The 15,549-nt window shown below is 50.7% G+C and overlaps 1 protein-coding gene across 1 annotated transcript in view; it reads right to left on the bottom strand.

Annotated features, from left to right (window-relative positions):
* Positions 1–409: 409 nt before the first annotated feature.
* Positions 410–15,549, bottom strand: part of MYO7A (myosin VIIA) — a 116,821-nt gene continuing 101,681 nt past the window's right edge. The window contains exons 41-48 of the mRNA XM_073335284.1: positions 12,718–12,831; positions 10,627–10,714; positions 9,529–9,635; positions 7,343–7,528; positions 6,407–6,523; positions 5,132–5,215; positions 2,718–2,837; positions 410–1,181 (exon numbers count right to left, since the gene is read on the bottom strand). Of these exons, the coding sequence (XP_073191385.1) occupies positions 1,089–1,181; positions 2,718–2,837; positions 5,132–5,215; positions 6,407–6,523; positions 7,343–7,528; positions 9,529–9,635; positions 10,627–10,714; positions 12,718–12,831 (909 nt within the window). The 3' untranslated portion in view covers positions 410–1,088. The remainder of the gene's footprint in view (positions 1,182–2,717; positions 2,838–5,131; positions 5,216–6,406; positions 6,524–7,342; positions 7,529–9,528; positions 9,636–10,626; positions 10,715–12,717; positions 12,832–15,549) is intronic.

The raw sequence follows: 15,549 nt of genomic DNA, 5'->3' as shown, positions 1-15,549 counted from the left end.
TCCTGCTATTGTTATAAAGTGGCTGTGGAACAAATCCATTCTGCAGCGTTTCACACAGCACAGAATGGCCTAGCCAACATTGTCCACCTCTCAGGACCTAAAGCCACAGTCAGGCTTCCAGCTAAGAGCCTGATCCTGCAAGGTGCATTCTGCGGGCGGAGGGGGCAGGGTCAGCTGTCTTTAGCAGCCTAGTTTCCATGCTGCCAAGTAGGGATTTAATGCTGAACTTTAGGCCACCCCTAATTAGAAGCGAGTGACCTCTGAACACTCAGTCTCATCCTTTTGACAATGGGGCACTGGGTGTGTGAGCGGTTCTGTTGGGGGAAGCCTTTGGAGCTGTGTGGGGCCTTCCCCAGAGCCAGCCTCCCAGAAACCGTCGTTCTCTTTAAAAAATAAATAAATACAAGAATAAGAAACGAAACCTTTAAATATCTCCAACATTGTGCGCCCGTCTCCCATCATCGCTTTGCTGTGGTACAGGCTGTTCAATTAGGATTAAGAAGAAACAAACCAACCACTATTTTAAATGCACTTTTTCCCTCGGCTTTTTTTAGAACAAATGGATTTCTTTTTGTTCTGTTGTAATGTCAAGATACCTCCAGTAGAGTAGATGGGATTTCTCTTCTCAATGAAGCAGGGTTAGGTGACTGATCTGCAAATCTCAGATGCCCAGAACTTCTCCAAAGCCCTTAACGGCACCCTGACCACCTTCCCCTTTTTAAAAATGACACTCACAACTTTTTCCTACAATCCTTTGCAAACTGCAGTCATTTGGTTTGATAGTAAACATCCCGCTGGAGTTTCTCTGTTGATCAGTCACTGTCTGTCACCTAGAAAGCTTAGAAGTTTAAAACAGGGCTTACTAGGGAGGAGGGGGGAATTGGAAGTCAGCATCACAGATAGTCATCCTCACTGGAAGGGGAAATGGGACTCGAGCCCTCAAGGTCAGAGTCGGATGAGCTTTCTGATGGGGTCCGGATCATCTTCCACATCTGGGCAGAAAAGGTTCGGCCCCAGCTGCAGGGGTATCCCACAGGCCTCAGCTGGTGAATTAGCTCCATGGCCACCTGCCAGTGGCTTCTTTCAGTTCACTTGCTGCTGCCCTTTGCACTCCTCTGTTTGCTCATGGCTGTTAACATCTGACTGATGTACGAGGTCAAGAGGTCATCCATCTTGTAGCCCTGGTAGGAAGTTATGAGAGATCAGACACATCACCCAGACAGCATAACTGCTGGTCGCCGGATCACGTCCCTTGAATGCCTTTGGTATGAACTATTACCAGGCTCGTCAGCGACCCACCTCCGCGTCCCTACCACCACAACCTTGAACCTTGCCTGGTAGAGGCCTCGCCCTTTGACAAGAACCAGGGGACAGTCAGTCAATGAAAAGATGGCAAGTTCAAAATCAATACAAGGAAATACTTTTTCACACGCGCATAATTGGACTGTGGAAAACTCTGCCACAGGAAGTTGTTGTGGCCAGGTTCAAAAAGGGTTTTGATTATTATATGGATATCAAGAATCTCCAGAGTAATTATAATTAATGGTGATAAATATTGGAAGGGATATAAACCTCATGCTTCAGTGCTTAAGCTAATCTCTACCTATTAGAGATCAGGGTCAGACCTCATGTGCAAGCAGATTACCCCATGTCAGTTTACAGTGGGGTTCTTCCATCTTCCTGTGTAGCAGCTGGTGCTGGCTATGGCCAGAGACAAGATACTGAACTAGATGGAGCTCGGGTCTGATCCAGTCTGGCAATTCCTCTGCTCCGATGGGGGCAGAGAGCTAAAAACCAGACTGTGATGCTCTCCCGTCACCCAAAGCAAGCCATGACAGAGTATCACTGACTCTGGTTCACTATGGGATGGTGGGCAGAGAAGCTTGGTACTGGATTTAAGACCTGAACTAAGTCTAGAGCATGCTAGTCAGTTCCAGAGTGCACAGCACCAGATTGCTACGGTGGTGATGCTGCCTGTTCGGCTTGCTATAAAGCACCTGGTGACTAACCTGGCTGAACATTCAGAGCCCTCACCCACAGACAAGGGCCATCAGTTGGGGTAACAGGCTAAGCCATTACTACTGCCCTGGGCAAAGCTGAAATGGACTCTATGTGCCAGTCCTCTGCTGGTGTAAATCAGTGCAGCTCCCCTGACACCAGCAGAGGGTTTGGCCCTTGTGAGTACGTAGCACAGCTTATGGCCTCTGTTCCTGCCCTCACAGCCAGGGAGTGAATAAATGAATTTATCCTGCACACTTGGCCACCTCGCTTGCCTTCTTCCCATCCATCCATCTCCACAGGATTTAGTCCAACATCCCAGGCCTTTGAGCAGCTTCAAACAGCTGCAGTTTCCTTTTCAATCAGCCGGCTCCAGAAACCTGCCCCTCCCCCTCCAAAATGCAGAATTACTTCCAACACTGCCCCTGCCTGAAGCCCGATTTAGTCCCGCACCAGTAACAGCTGTGCTAGACCCAGTGATGTCTTAGCCGTAGCTTGCAGGGAAGCAGGGACATATTTAGTGAGCTCACTAATTCTCTGCCGCACACTGCTGTTCTTCCATTTCAAAGCCCGTTGGCCCAGACGCTCGGACACAGGCAATGTGACATGAAAAGAGGATTTGAACCCAGGGTGCGGCTTTGGAGGTTCAGCCTTCAGTTAGATCCCCCCTCTTGCTCTCTGTGCTCAGCGACTGAGCGAGAGCCCTGAACTCTCCTTACCAGTGACGTTTCACAGAGCAGTTTGCTTCCCCGCACCAGGTTGCCAATGGTGATGTGAAAGTACGTGTTGCCGCTGCTCCAGTTGGAGATCTTGGTGAAGGGGTGAGTCGTGAGAATATCCTAAGAGGCGCAGAAGGACAGTCAGATACTTTGAACATATGCTGAATCCCCAGCGGCTAACCCCTCATTTCCCTCTGGGCTTCCCACCCCAACAAACCAAATGCATTTCCTGAGGTGACATGGTCCCACCAGAAACGGAGAGGGGGAGAGATCAGTGGGGGTTCTTGCCTTTTTCCTGTAACCCACAGTCGCTGTTGGAGACAGGCCCGAGGTCTAGAGGGACCATGGGTCTGAGCCACTAGGCAATTCTTATGCAGGGCTTACGCAGGAGGTCATCTAAGTTTGGCCCCTCTCCGGGTCTGAGCCACAGCTCACTGACAACAATGAAGGACTAGGAAAGGAACTGGTGCGTTATCCAGGCTAGGTTTCCACGTCCCAAGCAATGGTGCTCCTAAGCCAGAGGTGGGCAAACTACGGCCCGTGGGCCACATCTGGCTCGCAGGACCGTCCTGCCCGACCCCTGAGCTTCCAGCCGGGGAAGCGAGCCCCTGGACCCTCCCCTGCAGCCTCAGCTCGCAGAGCCACTGTGCTCTGGGCAGCTGGCTGTGGCCGGGCATCGGGGCTGCCAATACTGCTGCTCTGAGCAGCATGGTAAGGGGGCGGGGAGCAGGGGGGATTGGATAAGGGGCAGGGGTCCCAGGGGACAGTCGGGGAGAAAGAGCAGGGGGCAGTTGGATGGGGTGGAGGTTCAGGGCTGGGCGCGGTCAGGGGACAGGGAGCGGTTGGATGGGGAAGAACGGTCAGGGGATGGGGAATGGGGGGGTTGGATAGGCGTGGAAGTTCCAGGGGGGTTGGTCAAGGGGCGGGGGTGTGGATAGGGGTTGGGGCAGTCAGGGCACAAGGAGCAGGGGGGGTTGGACAGGGGGTGGGATCCCGGGGGAGGAGCAGTTAGGGGCGGAGGGTCCCGGGAGAGGACAAGGAGCAGTGGGGGTTGGATGGGTCAGGAGTTCTGAGGGGGGCAGTCAGGGGGCAGGAAGTGGGAGGGGTCGGATGGGGGCGGGGGCCAGGCTGTTTGGGGAGGCACAGCCTTCCCTACCTGGCCCTCCATACAGTTTTGCAACCCTGATGTGGCAGCCGTCATTTCTCTCCCTTCCTCATCATTTAGCTAGGCAGGCTACACACTCCTGAGATGTGTGTACCTAACACCACTTTCCATTAAACATAAGAGCCATTTCGCTAGGGTGACCATATTTCCTAAAGTAAAAACGGAATGGCCTTGGGCTTGCCCGAGCTGCCCCCCCTGCCTGCAGGGCTCACCAGAGCTGCCCCCTCACTGCTGCCTGGGGCTAGGGACAATCCCCCTGAGCTCTGCGCCACCCATGGCTCGGGTTGACCCCCCCGTCAAGCTCTGTACCTCCCGCAGCTGGGGCTGAGCCCCCGAGCCCCTCTTCCTGGCCCCTCGCGTCACTGCCCCTACAACGTTCCTCCGCGCCCCCCTAAGGGGGGCAGCGGACCCAGCTTTTTTGGTAAATTTGGCATTTGTTCGTTTGCTCTTCCCAACTGATCAGTTAGGAAGAGCAAACAGGACAAAGGCCAGTTTTTGTCAAAAAAGTCGGAATGACCAGCACAGAGCTTAAAAAGGGGACTGTCCCGGCCAAAATGGGACGTATGGTCACCCTACATTTTGCACACAGGGCTAGCTGGGGCTGGGCCATGTGCAGCTGTTGGGAGGCACAAAAGCACAACATAAAGGGAACTGCCTCTGCACCAGGAGAGGGTTTGCACATCCAATCGCTGCAATCTTTGCACTCAGGAGAGCAAACAATCCCAAGGGGAGCAGGGAAAGAGGTGAGAGAGGGGGAGCAATAGCTCTGCCCTCTGTCACACTAGGCAGCTGAGCACACGGGGTATCATGCTGCAGCACCCAAAGGGATACTGCACATCAGGGAGGTCCAGGCAGGATCGTGGCTGGGGCAGAGGGCATCTGCACCCTCACAATGGACTCATGTGTGCAAACCTGGCCCATGGCACTTGCAGTGCAAACAATGGCAGGAGCGGTGAGCCCCACCTTGTGTCAGCGTGTCCCTTTCAGAAACCCCAGAGTCACGGCCAAAGTGTTCAGACTTCCACCCAAGTGGCCTGACTTTTCAAGGTGCTGAGTGCCCACAGCTCCTGGCGACCTCACAAGAAGCGGAGAAGACTCAGTACCTTCAAGAATCAGGCCATTGATTTAGATGCTTAACGTTACCCCCCCCACACACACAGGTTGCTAACGTTAGCCCTGGGAGGCACACCCGGCCCCGTTGCACATGGCTGAGCTTTCCGCAGGTAGTAACTGATGGTGTCTGGCTTACCTTGGTTTTGGGATCGATGAGGCTGACTCCGTGCTTGTTGATGGCAATTAAAAGGATCTCTGGGTAATTTGGCTCGGTAGTTTGCTGTTAGAAACGAGAAGAAGCAGTCACATGAAAAGGCCCAGAAGAGTGGACAACTCGCGGCTGAGGGCCCCTTCTGTCAGAGCAATGGAAGGAGCATCCTCATGGCAAGAATCCCGCTGCGTTTTAGCTCGCCCATGGAGCGCGCTCTAGTTTATCCTTTTAAGGAAGCTCAAAATAAATCAAGGCCTCTTCACTGCTATGGTAACAGCCATCCAGCTAATGACGAGACTCCCCACCCCCGCCTCAAACACCTGGTGACTTTAAGGAGTAAGCGATTGGCGGCTTTAAAGTTCCTTCTTTTCCATTTCTTTCCCCGCCCAGTTTGCCAATGGAAGCAGCTGGTAGGGGAGCCATCCTGCCTGTGGACTGGGTGAGCTGGGATGCAGTGGGAAGCCCCAGGTGGCCCTTCCCTCCTCAGATCACCTCTGCTTGATGCACTGACTCTCCTGTCCTTAGTACCTCTGGTCTGAAGGAATCCTGGGCCAACTGCATCATTTCCCGTTGCTCGGCCTACGTTTGGCTTTAGGTTCCTTAGTGCTGGTCAGAGATACTGGCCAGACAGTTCTGGAGACTCAGGGCCAGATCCACAAAGGTATGGAGGCACCTAACTCCCAAAGGCCTCAGTCCTGCAGCCCAGAACCAATAAGGGCAGTGACAACGCAGGCTTCCCCACACACCCAGCCATTCTGCCTCCAGCTCATCCAGGAAGAATCAAGTCAAGGGGTGGGAAGCAAGGTCTTGTGGCTAGGACAATGAACTGCGACTCGGGAGACCTGAGATCCATTCCTGGCTCATCCATCGACTCCTTGGCTGTCACTTAAGTCACTTAAAACAGAACTTTCAAAAGCTCTTAAGTGGCTTAGGAGCACAAGTCCCATTGAAAGTCTCACTCTACCCCGTGCCTCGGTTCCCCATCTGTAAAATGGCAAATAGTAGCACTGCCCTCCCACACAGAGGACAGATCCACTCATGAGTGGGAGGTCCTCTGACAATGATGAGTACCACGGAAGTACCTAATTAGAGGGAGCAGGCTGGCAAACGAGCCTACGTGGCCCAGGCAGTGGCCACCGAACAGCCAGCAGTTCTTCCCTTTAGAAATCCTTATAATCTGTCAGGGGGAGGAGCGGCGAGAACCAGCCATTTCCCGGGGTTCCTGCTCCTGCCAGGTGACACACGCAATGAAATCTGTACCTTCACTTCAAAGAAGGCTGATCCAAATGTAGGCCACTTGAAGACAATCTTTAGGAAGGCAAGCTTGGCTTCTTCTCTTGTTTTGCCTGCATGCTTATTGAAATACGCCACAATGGACTGCAAAGGACAACATGACATTACTGAAGGGTTTGCCAGACCACCTGGGAACTAGGACATTTGAATACAAAGAGCATCATGACACACAGATATCATGTTATTCCTGCCACAAAACATCAGACTTTGCCGGCCTGTTTTAACAGAAATCCACCGTGCCCTCACCTGCCCATTCGCTATTATGCCCGTGCAGACGCAGGAGCCTGAAAAGACCTTATACTTTATTTTTCCATCTTCCAGCCAGTACAGGTTTGACTATCCACAAGTGCTTTCTCCAGAGTGAGGAAGGAGAGTCTTGTGGTTAATGTACTGGGCTAGCGCATGGAAGATCTGGATTCAATTCCCAGCTTTGATTCTGACTCCCGGTCTCATCTGGAACAAGTCACTTAATCTCTCTGTGCCTTGGTTCTCCACACATAAAACAGGGATAATCAATCTTCGCTTCCTTTGTCTGTCTTGAATGTAAGCTCTGTAGGACAGGGACTGTCTCTTACCATGTGCTTCTACAGTGCCTCACAAAATGGGGCTCTGATCTTTGCTGGGCCCTGAGCGCTGCTTCCCTATGGTGTAAGTGTAACCTACTAGTGTGAGTGAGTTACCAGTCCCACTCTGGGCATGGTTGGCAGAGCATCGATTCTGTTACGGCCCCACCTAAGGAGGTTTAGCTCAAGCTGTTGCACTCATGTTTTTAGCTCTGGAGGTCCCCAGTTCAGTCCCTGCTGTGTTGGACAGGATGGCAGCTGTCACACAAGCTTGTCGAGATGCTATACCCGCAGCACCGCTCTCTGAGCTTGGCTCGGTGTTATCCAGGCCATTCCTTACCCTTTTCCAGTCGTCCGGAGAGAGCTGCCGGAGAAGCTCCTGAGGCACCAGCTCCTTCAGGAGCTTGGGGATACTGGGGAAGTAGGACTTGTCATCCTCAAACTTCACCCTGTAGATCAGAGCTGCCAGCTGTAAGACCTCTTCCCGGGTACACTTGTGGTAGCCACGCAGGTACTTTGGTAATTCCTGCACATGAAAGCGTTTCACAAGGTAACGGGGGCGGTCACAAACATCCAGGTTCTCAAAGACGTCCTTTTGTCCCGAGAGACAGAGGCTGCTTGAATGGCAGCACCCAACCATCCCAAGACAAATGCCACGTAGACGCTGGCTAAGGGAAATCTAGCAGGTCGGCAGCTATAGAAGGAAGCTGCTTGAAAGCTGGCTGTGTTAGTGCAGTGATCTTCAGCCTTTTCCATCCCACAACCCAACCCACCCCTGGAACCCCCACTTAGCTGGGACCCCCTTCCCCTTCAGAAGCACTGGAAAGGCACAATGGTTGGTGGCCCTGGGGGGAAGGGGGGTTTCATGAAGTCCAGACCGAGACCCTTTGCACTACTGCGGCCAGGAATCTGGGCTCAATAAAACAGGGTCTCACCTGATCTTTGCCCCGCGTTTGAAATGAACCCAAGTCTAACAGCTTTGGGGATTTGAATGAAAAACCTGAATCTTAGCGATGGGTCCCGGGTAAAACACTGGATCTGCAGAGCCTGAGCCTCGGTGAAGCCAGATATAAACCTAAAGCGCGACATCATGACTGGCCCAAAATGAGGGGAACCAAAACCTGCTCCTGAACTGCAACCCCGTGAGACCTGTGGATTGGCTGGACTCTGGTTCTGAGCCTGGCTCTCAGGCACCAGGCAGGCAGGCTCATCCCCAATGAGTCTTCCCCTCTGCACTGCTGGTGGCAGATGCAATGCAGCTGAGGCCTCTCCCTGCTTTATTTTACACCTGTTTGTTTCTTCCTTTGATCACCCCCCTTCTGCCCTCTCACCATGCAAGTTACAGCCAGTTCCTTAGAGGTGTAACTGACAGCACCATTTACCTCTTACAATCTTAAAGATCTCTTCAATGGCTGCCATCACAGCGATAACTAAGTGCTTCCCAGGTAAATTCAATCTATATGGGGAATTCCCCAGGGGAGTTCATGGCATTTGCTGCTGTTGACCCCTCTCTAGTTATGGAGGAATTGCCTGGGAACTGCAATATTTTTCTGAAATCATCATTGTGCTGGGGCGGGTGGAAATGTTTTGTTAAAGCACCAGCTCTGGATTACCTCGGCCACCACTAGATGCTCATCTCTCAGCCAGACTGCTTTGGCCAAGGCCATTTTAGCTCATACTCTAACGCACTTTGCAACTTGTGTTGGCCCAGAGGAGCTCAGCTGTTGAGGGGGATCATTTGGAATCTAATGGCTTTTTCTTTTATTCAAATCAAGCTTTCCAGTTCCCCCCTATGTTATATAACCTCGAAAATGATTTAAAAAGTACCCCTCATCTGTCAACAAGATCTTGTATGACATAATCAGCAGGAGGCACGTTCGTGTTTGAACAACCATTTTATCAAGAATGACTGTAATCAATGGTGTGTGCGTATGAATTTCACACTTGAAAGTAGCTGGCCAGACTGTCCAGAGGAACAGAGATCTCTCTTTAGCTGCAGAACAAGTGCAGCAGTGGTGCGGCATTCTGCCCTGTCTCTGCCACTCGAATCTGACCTGAGCAGATCACCTTGACATGAAAGAGATGAAAAATCTCAGGCTATTCAGAGTGCGGCTTCTCTGCTGAGACTGCCAAGAAGAGGGCGAATTAGTGCCTCTGACCCATGGTTTTATGATGGCGACCACTGTTCCCTCTAAGCTGTGTGCATGTGCACACAGATCCTAAACCCTGTGCATATGGCGAAACACCGTGCACATAAAAATTTGCACAGAAGCACAACAATTTGCACAGAAGACATTTTTTGCGCACACGGCCTGTCAAAAATTAGAGGGAACATTGATGGCGACACCTATTCAAGAGGAGCTGGACTAAGACCTCCAGTCCAGCCAGCACATGGAAACCTCTATTTGTCACTACTAGTGTGAGTTGGATTTGAGCTATTGATGTAGAAGGAGGAAGCCTTTTTATCCCCTTACTAGTTCCCCAAGTCATCCAGACCTCCCGCAGTATTGTAAACTCATGGAGTACCTGATAATAGTGGAAGATGGAGTCTGCCATTGAATCCTTCCCAGGTATGGTGTTTGTCCACAGTTTTTTCATGAAGAACACTTGGTATGTGAGAGAAGGCACTATACCTGCAAAAAGGAATCCGTTCAACATTGACTAGGCTTGTAACAAACGCTTCAGCCACTAGATGGAAACCTGTATAAAAGAGACACTCGCTCCTTGGAGCAATTCACAGCCCCTGATGCAGGAGGTTCAGGGATGAAATAGCAAGAGTGTTAAAGCCCATGACTGAAGTGCATTGGCTACAGAGTGGCTGCCTAAATTGCTCTTTGACCTCTTAAGTTAGTGGTCTTCAGGGTTTCACTTAAATAAGCACTGGATTCACTTGCAAATCTTGAATGAAAGGAGGATGGATTTAATTTCATAGCAACAGCATTATAATGTATTGCGGCAGTTTCTGGAAAATTACTTGGGGCCAGTTAATGGAGCTGCATTTCAGTTAGCAAAGCAATGCTAAAAGCACAGAAAGTTTCTGCATCTGCCAAAGTCTGGACAGCAACCACAAAACTTCAACCTTCAGGGGAAGTCACTTATTTAGAGGCATGGTCTAGTTGATCTCTGCCTTGCTAGCCCTCGGCACCTGTGACCTGTCTGACCACAGAAGATTCTTGATTCCCTTAATAGAAATGGGAACAGGATTAAAGTGGATACTGTGAAATTATTGGGAGTTGTCAGGTGGCAATATAAAGTCTTAAGTAATGTAAAGACACTAAGTGCCCTCTAACTGAACGTATAAGTAGTCAGAGCTTGGAGAATTGCTGGGTGTTAGCTGTTGTGCAGTTCTTTTTAGAAGTTATGGATAGCAAGAGTAAAAGTTTGTTCTCTGCCCAAGAATGGATCATTGCTTAGGTGCAGAGTTGCTGCTGACATGATTTACATGAATATCCAAGACCCAAACATTATACGGTGCCAAACACATTACAGATGTAGTTTTCATCATGTTATGGTGGGCAAGAGGAGCCTTTTAAAAATTATTTCAATGGGTTCTATGAGACCTCCCTGGCCAGCATTCTACTTGGGAGAGGAAATGGCAGCAAAACAGAAGAGTGACATTATTACCATCTTTTGCAGGTCTTGCTTTCTTTATCCAGTCCGTAAGATGTCTGACAAAGTCAAAGAAGAAATCTCCTTCTGGGACGCTGATAACCTGTGGAAACACATTCCACTGTTAATAAAACCAACCAAACAATAGCTAATCAGAGAATTATAGGGGAGAAAAGCCTATTATGTGAGCTAGCCTAGCCCATCCCCCTGCCACTGGGGGATAATTTCTTCCAGTATGTCTTGCAGTGCCTTGCCCATGCTGGTTTTAAATATCTCAGATGGTGAGGCTTCCACAGATCTCACCATCAGAAAGCTATTGCTGACCTAGCTGTTTCTACGCTGTCCTTCACCTAATTTCATCCAGTTATTCCTAGTTATCTTCTCTTGTTCGACCCTAATCAATTCATCTCCCTTCATCTTTCCATTGCTTCTGGACAGTTCTTGTGTACCACATTTAATCCTTCCTTGTAAATCAGTCTATTCAGCAGCGTGATCGTCCTCTTGCTCCCCTCTAATAGGTCACTATCTGTCTGGTCCAATATTCCAGGTCCGGCTGGACCAGAGCCATATAGGGAGGGGCTATCAGCTCCTGGCTCTGTGATGCCTTTGGTTATGCAGCTGACAATACCACTGTTCTTTGTTGTTGATCCTGTAAATAATTGCTTCAATTTGTTCAACCCACAAAGCATTTATATACTTCTCTCCTTGGTCATTTGTAGCAGACTATCTGCCTTTTGGATGATTTAACCCCACAAGGAGTAAAAAAAAGTAAAAAGGAGTAAAAAAAAGCTAACAAAATGTTAGGAACCATTAGGAAAGGGACATATAATAAGTAAATATTATAATGCCACTCTATAAATCCATGGTAGGCTCACACTTTGAATACTGTGTGCAGTTCTGGTCGCCCCATCTCAAAAAAGATAGTTTGGAATTGGAAAAGGTAGAGAGAAGAGCAACAAAAATCATTAGGGGTATGGAACAGCTTCCATCTGAGGAGACATTAAAAAAGACTGGGACTTTTCAGCTTGGAAAAGAGACGACTAAAAGGGGGGATATGCTAGAGGGCATAAAATGATGACTGGTGCGGAGAAAGTGAATGAGGAAGTGTTATTTAAGCCTTCTCATAACACAAGAACCAGGGGTCACCCAATGAAATTAACAGGCAGCAGGTTTAAAACAAACAAAAGGAAGGATTTCTTCACATAACGCACAGTCAACCTGTGAACTCATTGCCAGGGGATGTTGTGAAGGCGAAAACTATAATGGAGCTCAAAAAAGAATTAAATAAGTTCTTAGAGAATAGATCCATCAATGGCTACTAGCCAAGATAGGGATGCAACCCCATGTTCTGGGTGTCCCAAGCCTTTGACTGCCAGAAGCTGGGAGTGGATGACAGAGGATTGACCACTTGATGATTGCACTGCTCTGTTCATTCCCTCTGAAGCACCTGGCATTGGCCACTGTTGGAAGACAGAATACTGAGTTAGATGGCCTATTGGTCTGACCCAGTATGGCTGTTCTTATGTTCTACAGCAGTCTGAGATGCAACTGGCATGCAAGACGTTACAGAATTTAAGGGCACTGTCCTGCGATCCTTATGCACACCAGCCCTGCCACGGGAGTCAGGAAGGGGGGCGGGATCAGGCCTTGAAGCTGTAGAGTGGGATCTTCCAAAGTGCTCAGCCTGGATTGAAGTCACTGACTGGGGATGGGATTGATGTGAACTGGAGCAGACTTAGGCCATCGCTGGGTGCTTTGGAAAACCCCATCCTGACAGTATCATGTAGCCAGCTCCAGCAGAACCCAGTTTTGCAGCCCTCCCATCAGCTGTACACACAGCCATTAGTAACCCCTTTGACTTCAGTGGGATGAGGCTTGTGAGTAGGGGCTGCAGGACTGCCTGGCCCTTTAACTAGAAATCTCCAGGGGTCAGATGCAGGGAGGCGCTCAGGAGCAATGGACCAGGCCCTTAGGCGGTGTAAAGTGGCATAGCTCCACCGGCTTCAGCAGAGCGCCGATGATTTACACCAGTGGGACATGGCACAACAAAGGCTCTGCAACGCAGAGCTGCTCAATCCGTGGCCGATCGCTTTGTGCGCCGCTCACCTTGTCAGAGATTTTGACAAAGAGGCTGAAGCCCTCCGATGACTTCAGCAGCAGTCTGCTGGAGATGTTCTGGCAGAAATCCTTGGCTTTAGTGCTGGACTCCACTTCAAATGCCTGCAAAGAGAGGTGGAACCCACACCTCAGCCACCTCGCTGTTCATTCTTGGGTTACCCTCTCTCGCGGGGAACTTAGAGGTGCTCTTTGCACAGAGGCAGAGCTGTCCTGCTGAGTTACACCATTGCTTCTCTGTGCATTCTTCCTGGTCCCCCCTAGATGCTAACACAGGGGTGGGCAAACGTTTTGGCCCAAAAGCCACATCGGGGTTGTGAAAATTTATGGAGGGCCGGGTAGGGAAGGCTGTGCCTCCCCAAACAGCCTGGCCCCCGTCCCCTATCCGACCCCTCCCACTTCCCGCCCCCTGACTGCCCACCTCAGTGCCCCCCACCCATCCAACCCCCCCATTCCCCGTCCCCTGACTGCCCCCCAGCACCTCCTGCCCCTTATCCAACCCCCTGTTCCCTGCCTCCTTACCATGCTGGAGCCAGCCACGCCACCGAGCTGCCCAGCAGGAGCGGTGGGCCAGAGCGCTGGGGGTGCGGCGGCGTGGCTGCAGGGGAGGGGAACAGCAGGGGAGGGGTTGGGGGCTAGCGTCCCCAGCCGGGAGCTCAGGGGCCAGGCAGGTTGGTCTAGTTTGCCCACCTCTGTGCTAACGTATCACTGCCATTGTTCAAGGGGAGAAAGGCGATGCCTAAGATCTCCCTACTTCATCAGCAGGTTCCAGTTCTTCTCCTTATTCTGAGCAGCTGTCAGTGCTCAGCTTTTGCTTCTGCGGCCTCAGAGACTCAGGGCATTCCTACCTTTCCACTCATTCCCGGGGCTCACTTTTGACCAGTGATCAGTGATTTGTGGGCCTCCCTTGAGCTACTTTGGCTCCTGACCTTCAGAGGTGCCAAGCAACTTCCAGCTCCCAATAACTTCAGCTGGAGTTGTGGGTGCTCTGCAGCTCTGTGAATCAAGTCCAATGCGGGCACCCTACAACTGAGACCCCTCTCTCCCCCAAATCAGTGAAAGGGGGCCCAAATCTGCACAGGACAGGGCTTTGGGGTTTTTTTTTCAGCTGCCGTTGGTTCTCAGGGCGGGAGGAAATGCAGTTTCATTGTGCAATGAGAGGAAGGGAGAGACACTACACTGGGCCTATGCATAGGCTCGAGATGCCCCAGGCCTACAGACATCATTCTACCCAGGAAGGGCACACATGCCTCTTGCTGTCTGGGGGTAGTACGACTCCATGCTCCTGGCTATCCTTTTGAATAGCACAGGACCTGATGATATTCAGAGTGTCACACCATTGCTGTGCCCATAACCCAGCTGATTGTGCAGCCTTTAGAGTGCAGATCACCATGGGTGCATCGGTGGCTAACCCATCTAACATTCAAGTCCCCACTGTGTCTGCCTTCGGGCTGCCCAAGATGTGTCTGTAAACCATTGTCTGGCTTGTCTCTTGTCACATTTAGGCTATGTCTACACGACCGCGGTAAGTCGACCTACGCTACACAACTCCAGCTACATGAATAACGTAACTGGAGTTGACGTGTCTTAGGTCGAGTTACGGCGGGGTCTACACTGTGGGGGGGTCGACGGGAGAAACTCTCCTGTCGACTTACTTTACTCATCTCATTGGAGGTAGAGTACAGGGGTCGACTGGAGAGTGATCTGCTGTCGATTTGGCGGGTCCTCACTAGACCTGCTAAATCGACCGCCGGTGGATTGATCTCAGATCTGTAGTGAAGACCTGCCCATGGAAAGAATTCTAAAGACATAACATCTCAGTGTGGCTGCGAAGATCTCCATGACAGACTACGACAGATGTGGCCACCCTGTCAGAGGGGGACACTCCCTGATCTCCCCTTGTGCATGCCCAGCTTTGTACAAGCACTCACTTGTCTGGGCATTCGTCACCTTCTGTGTCTTGTACCTGCCAGCAACAGTGTTTAGATGTGCAAATCCACACAACAAGATTGTGCGTGCATTCCTGCAGTACTAAGTGCTAGTGTGTAAGAATGGCACATGCCAGGAACTGCACACACAAAGCTGCTCATGCATAAATATTCCTATTCATCTCCATAAGCGTGCAGAGTGCTTAGCAGGCAATAAAAGACATGCTGCTGGCTACAAAGAGCTGACAGTCTAGTTGAGATAAGACCATGAAGGAATGGGATGGACACTTATATGTAGGGGGTCTACTTAAATTGCGGAGAAATCAAACACATTTTTCACAGTTTGGTCACGGCATAAATAACAGATTTTGCAGATGTGTTGCACATCCACAAAATTTGTTATTTATGCTGTGACCAATCCACGAAAAATGTGCGATTTCTCCACAGCATGTCTCAAACTGGGGGCCCCTGACACAAAAGGGACTCACAAGCCTATTGTGGGGGGGGGGGGTCCCGGTATTGCCACCTTTACTTCTGCACTGCTGCTGGCGGCGGTGCTGCCTGAAGCTGGGCGGCGGGAGAGCAGCAGTTCTGAAGTCAGTGTCACTGAAGGCCAGCAGCAGCACAGAAGTAAGGGTGGCAATACCATACCATGCCACCCTTACTTCCCTGATGCTGTTGGCTGCTGCACTGCCTTCAGAGCTGGGTGCCTGGCCAGCAGCTGCCGCTCTCCCCTCTGCCTTCAGATCTGCCGGAGACCAGATGTCATGGGGGAGAACAAACTTCATGGTCTGTGACACGATTTTCACGGATGCAAATTTGGGAGACCCCTACTTATATGAGGAAAGGGTACATGTTTTCACATTCACACATCAGGTTTGTTCCTTTTATAATT

This window comes from Lepidochelys kempii, chromosome 1 (genome assembly GCF_965140265.1).
Source record: "Lepidochelys kempii isolate rLepKem1 chromosome 1, rLepKem1.hap2, whole genome shotgun sequence".
NCBI classification, from domain to species: Eukaryota; Metazoa; Chordata; order Testudines; family Cheloniidae; genus Lepidochelys; species Lepidochelys kempii.
Note: the sequence above shows the minus strand (reverse complement) of the source record. Positions and strands in the feature narration are given on the sequence as shown.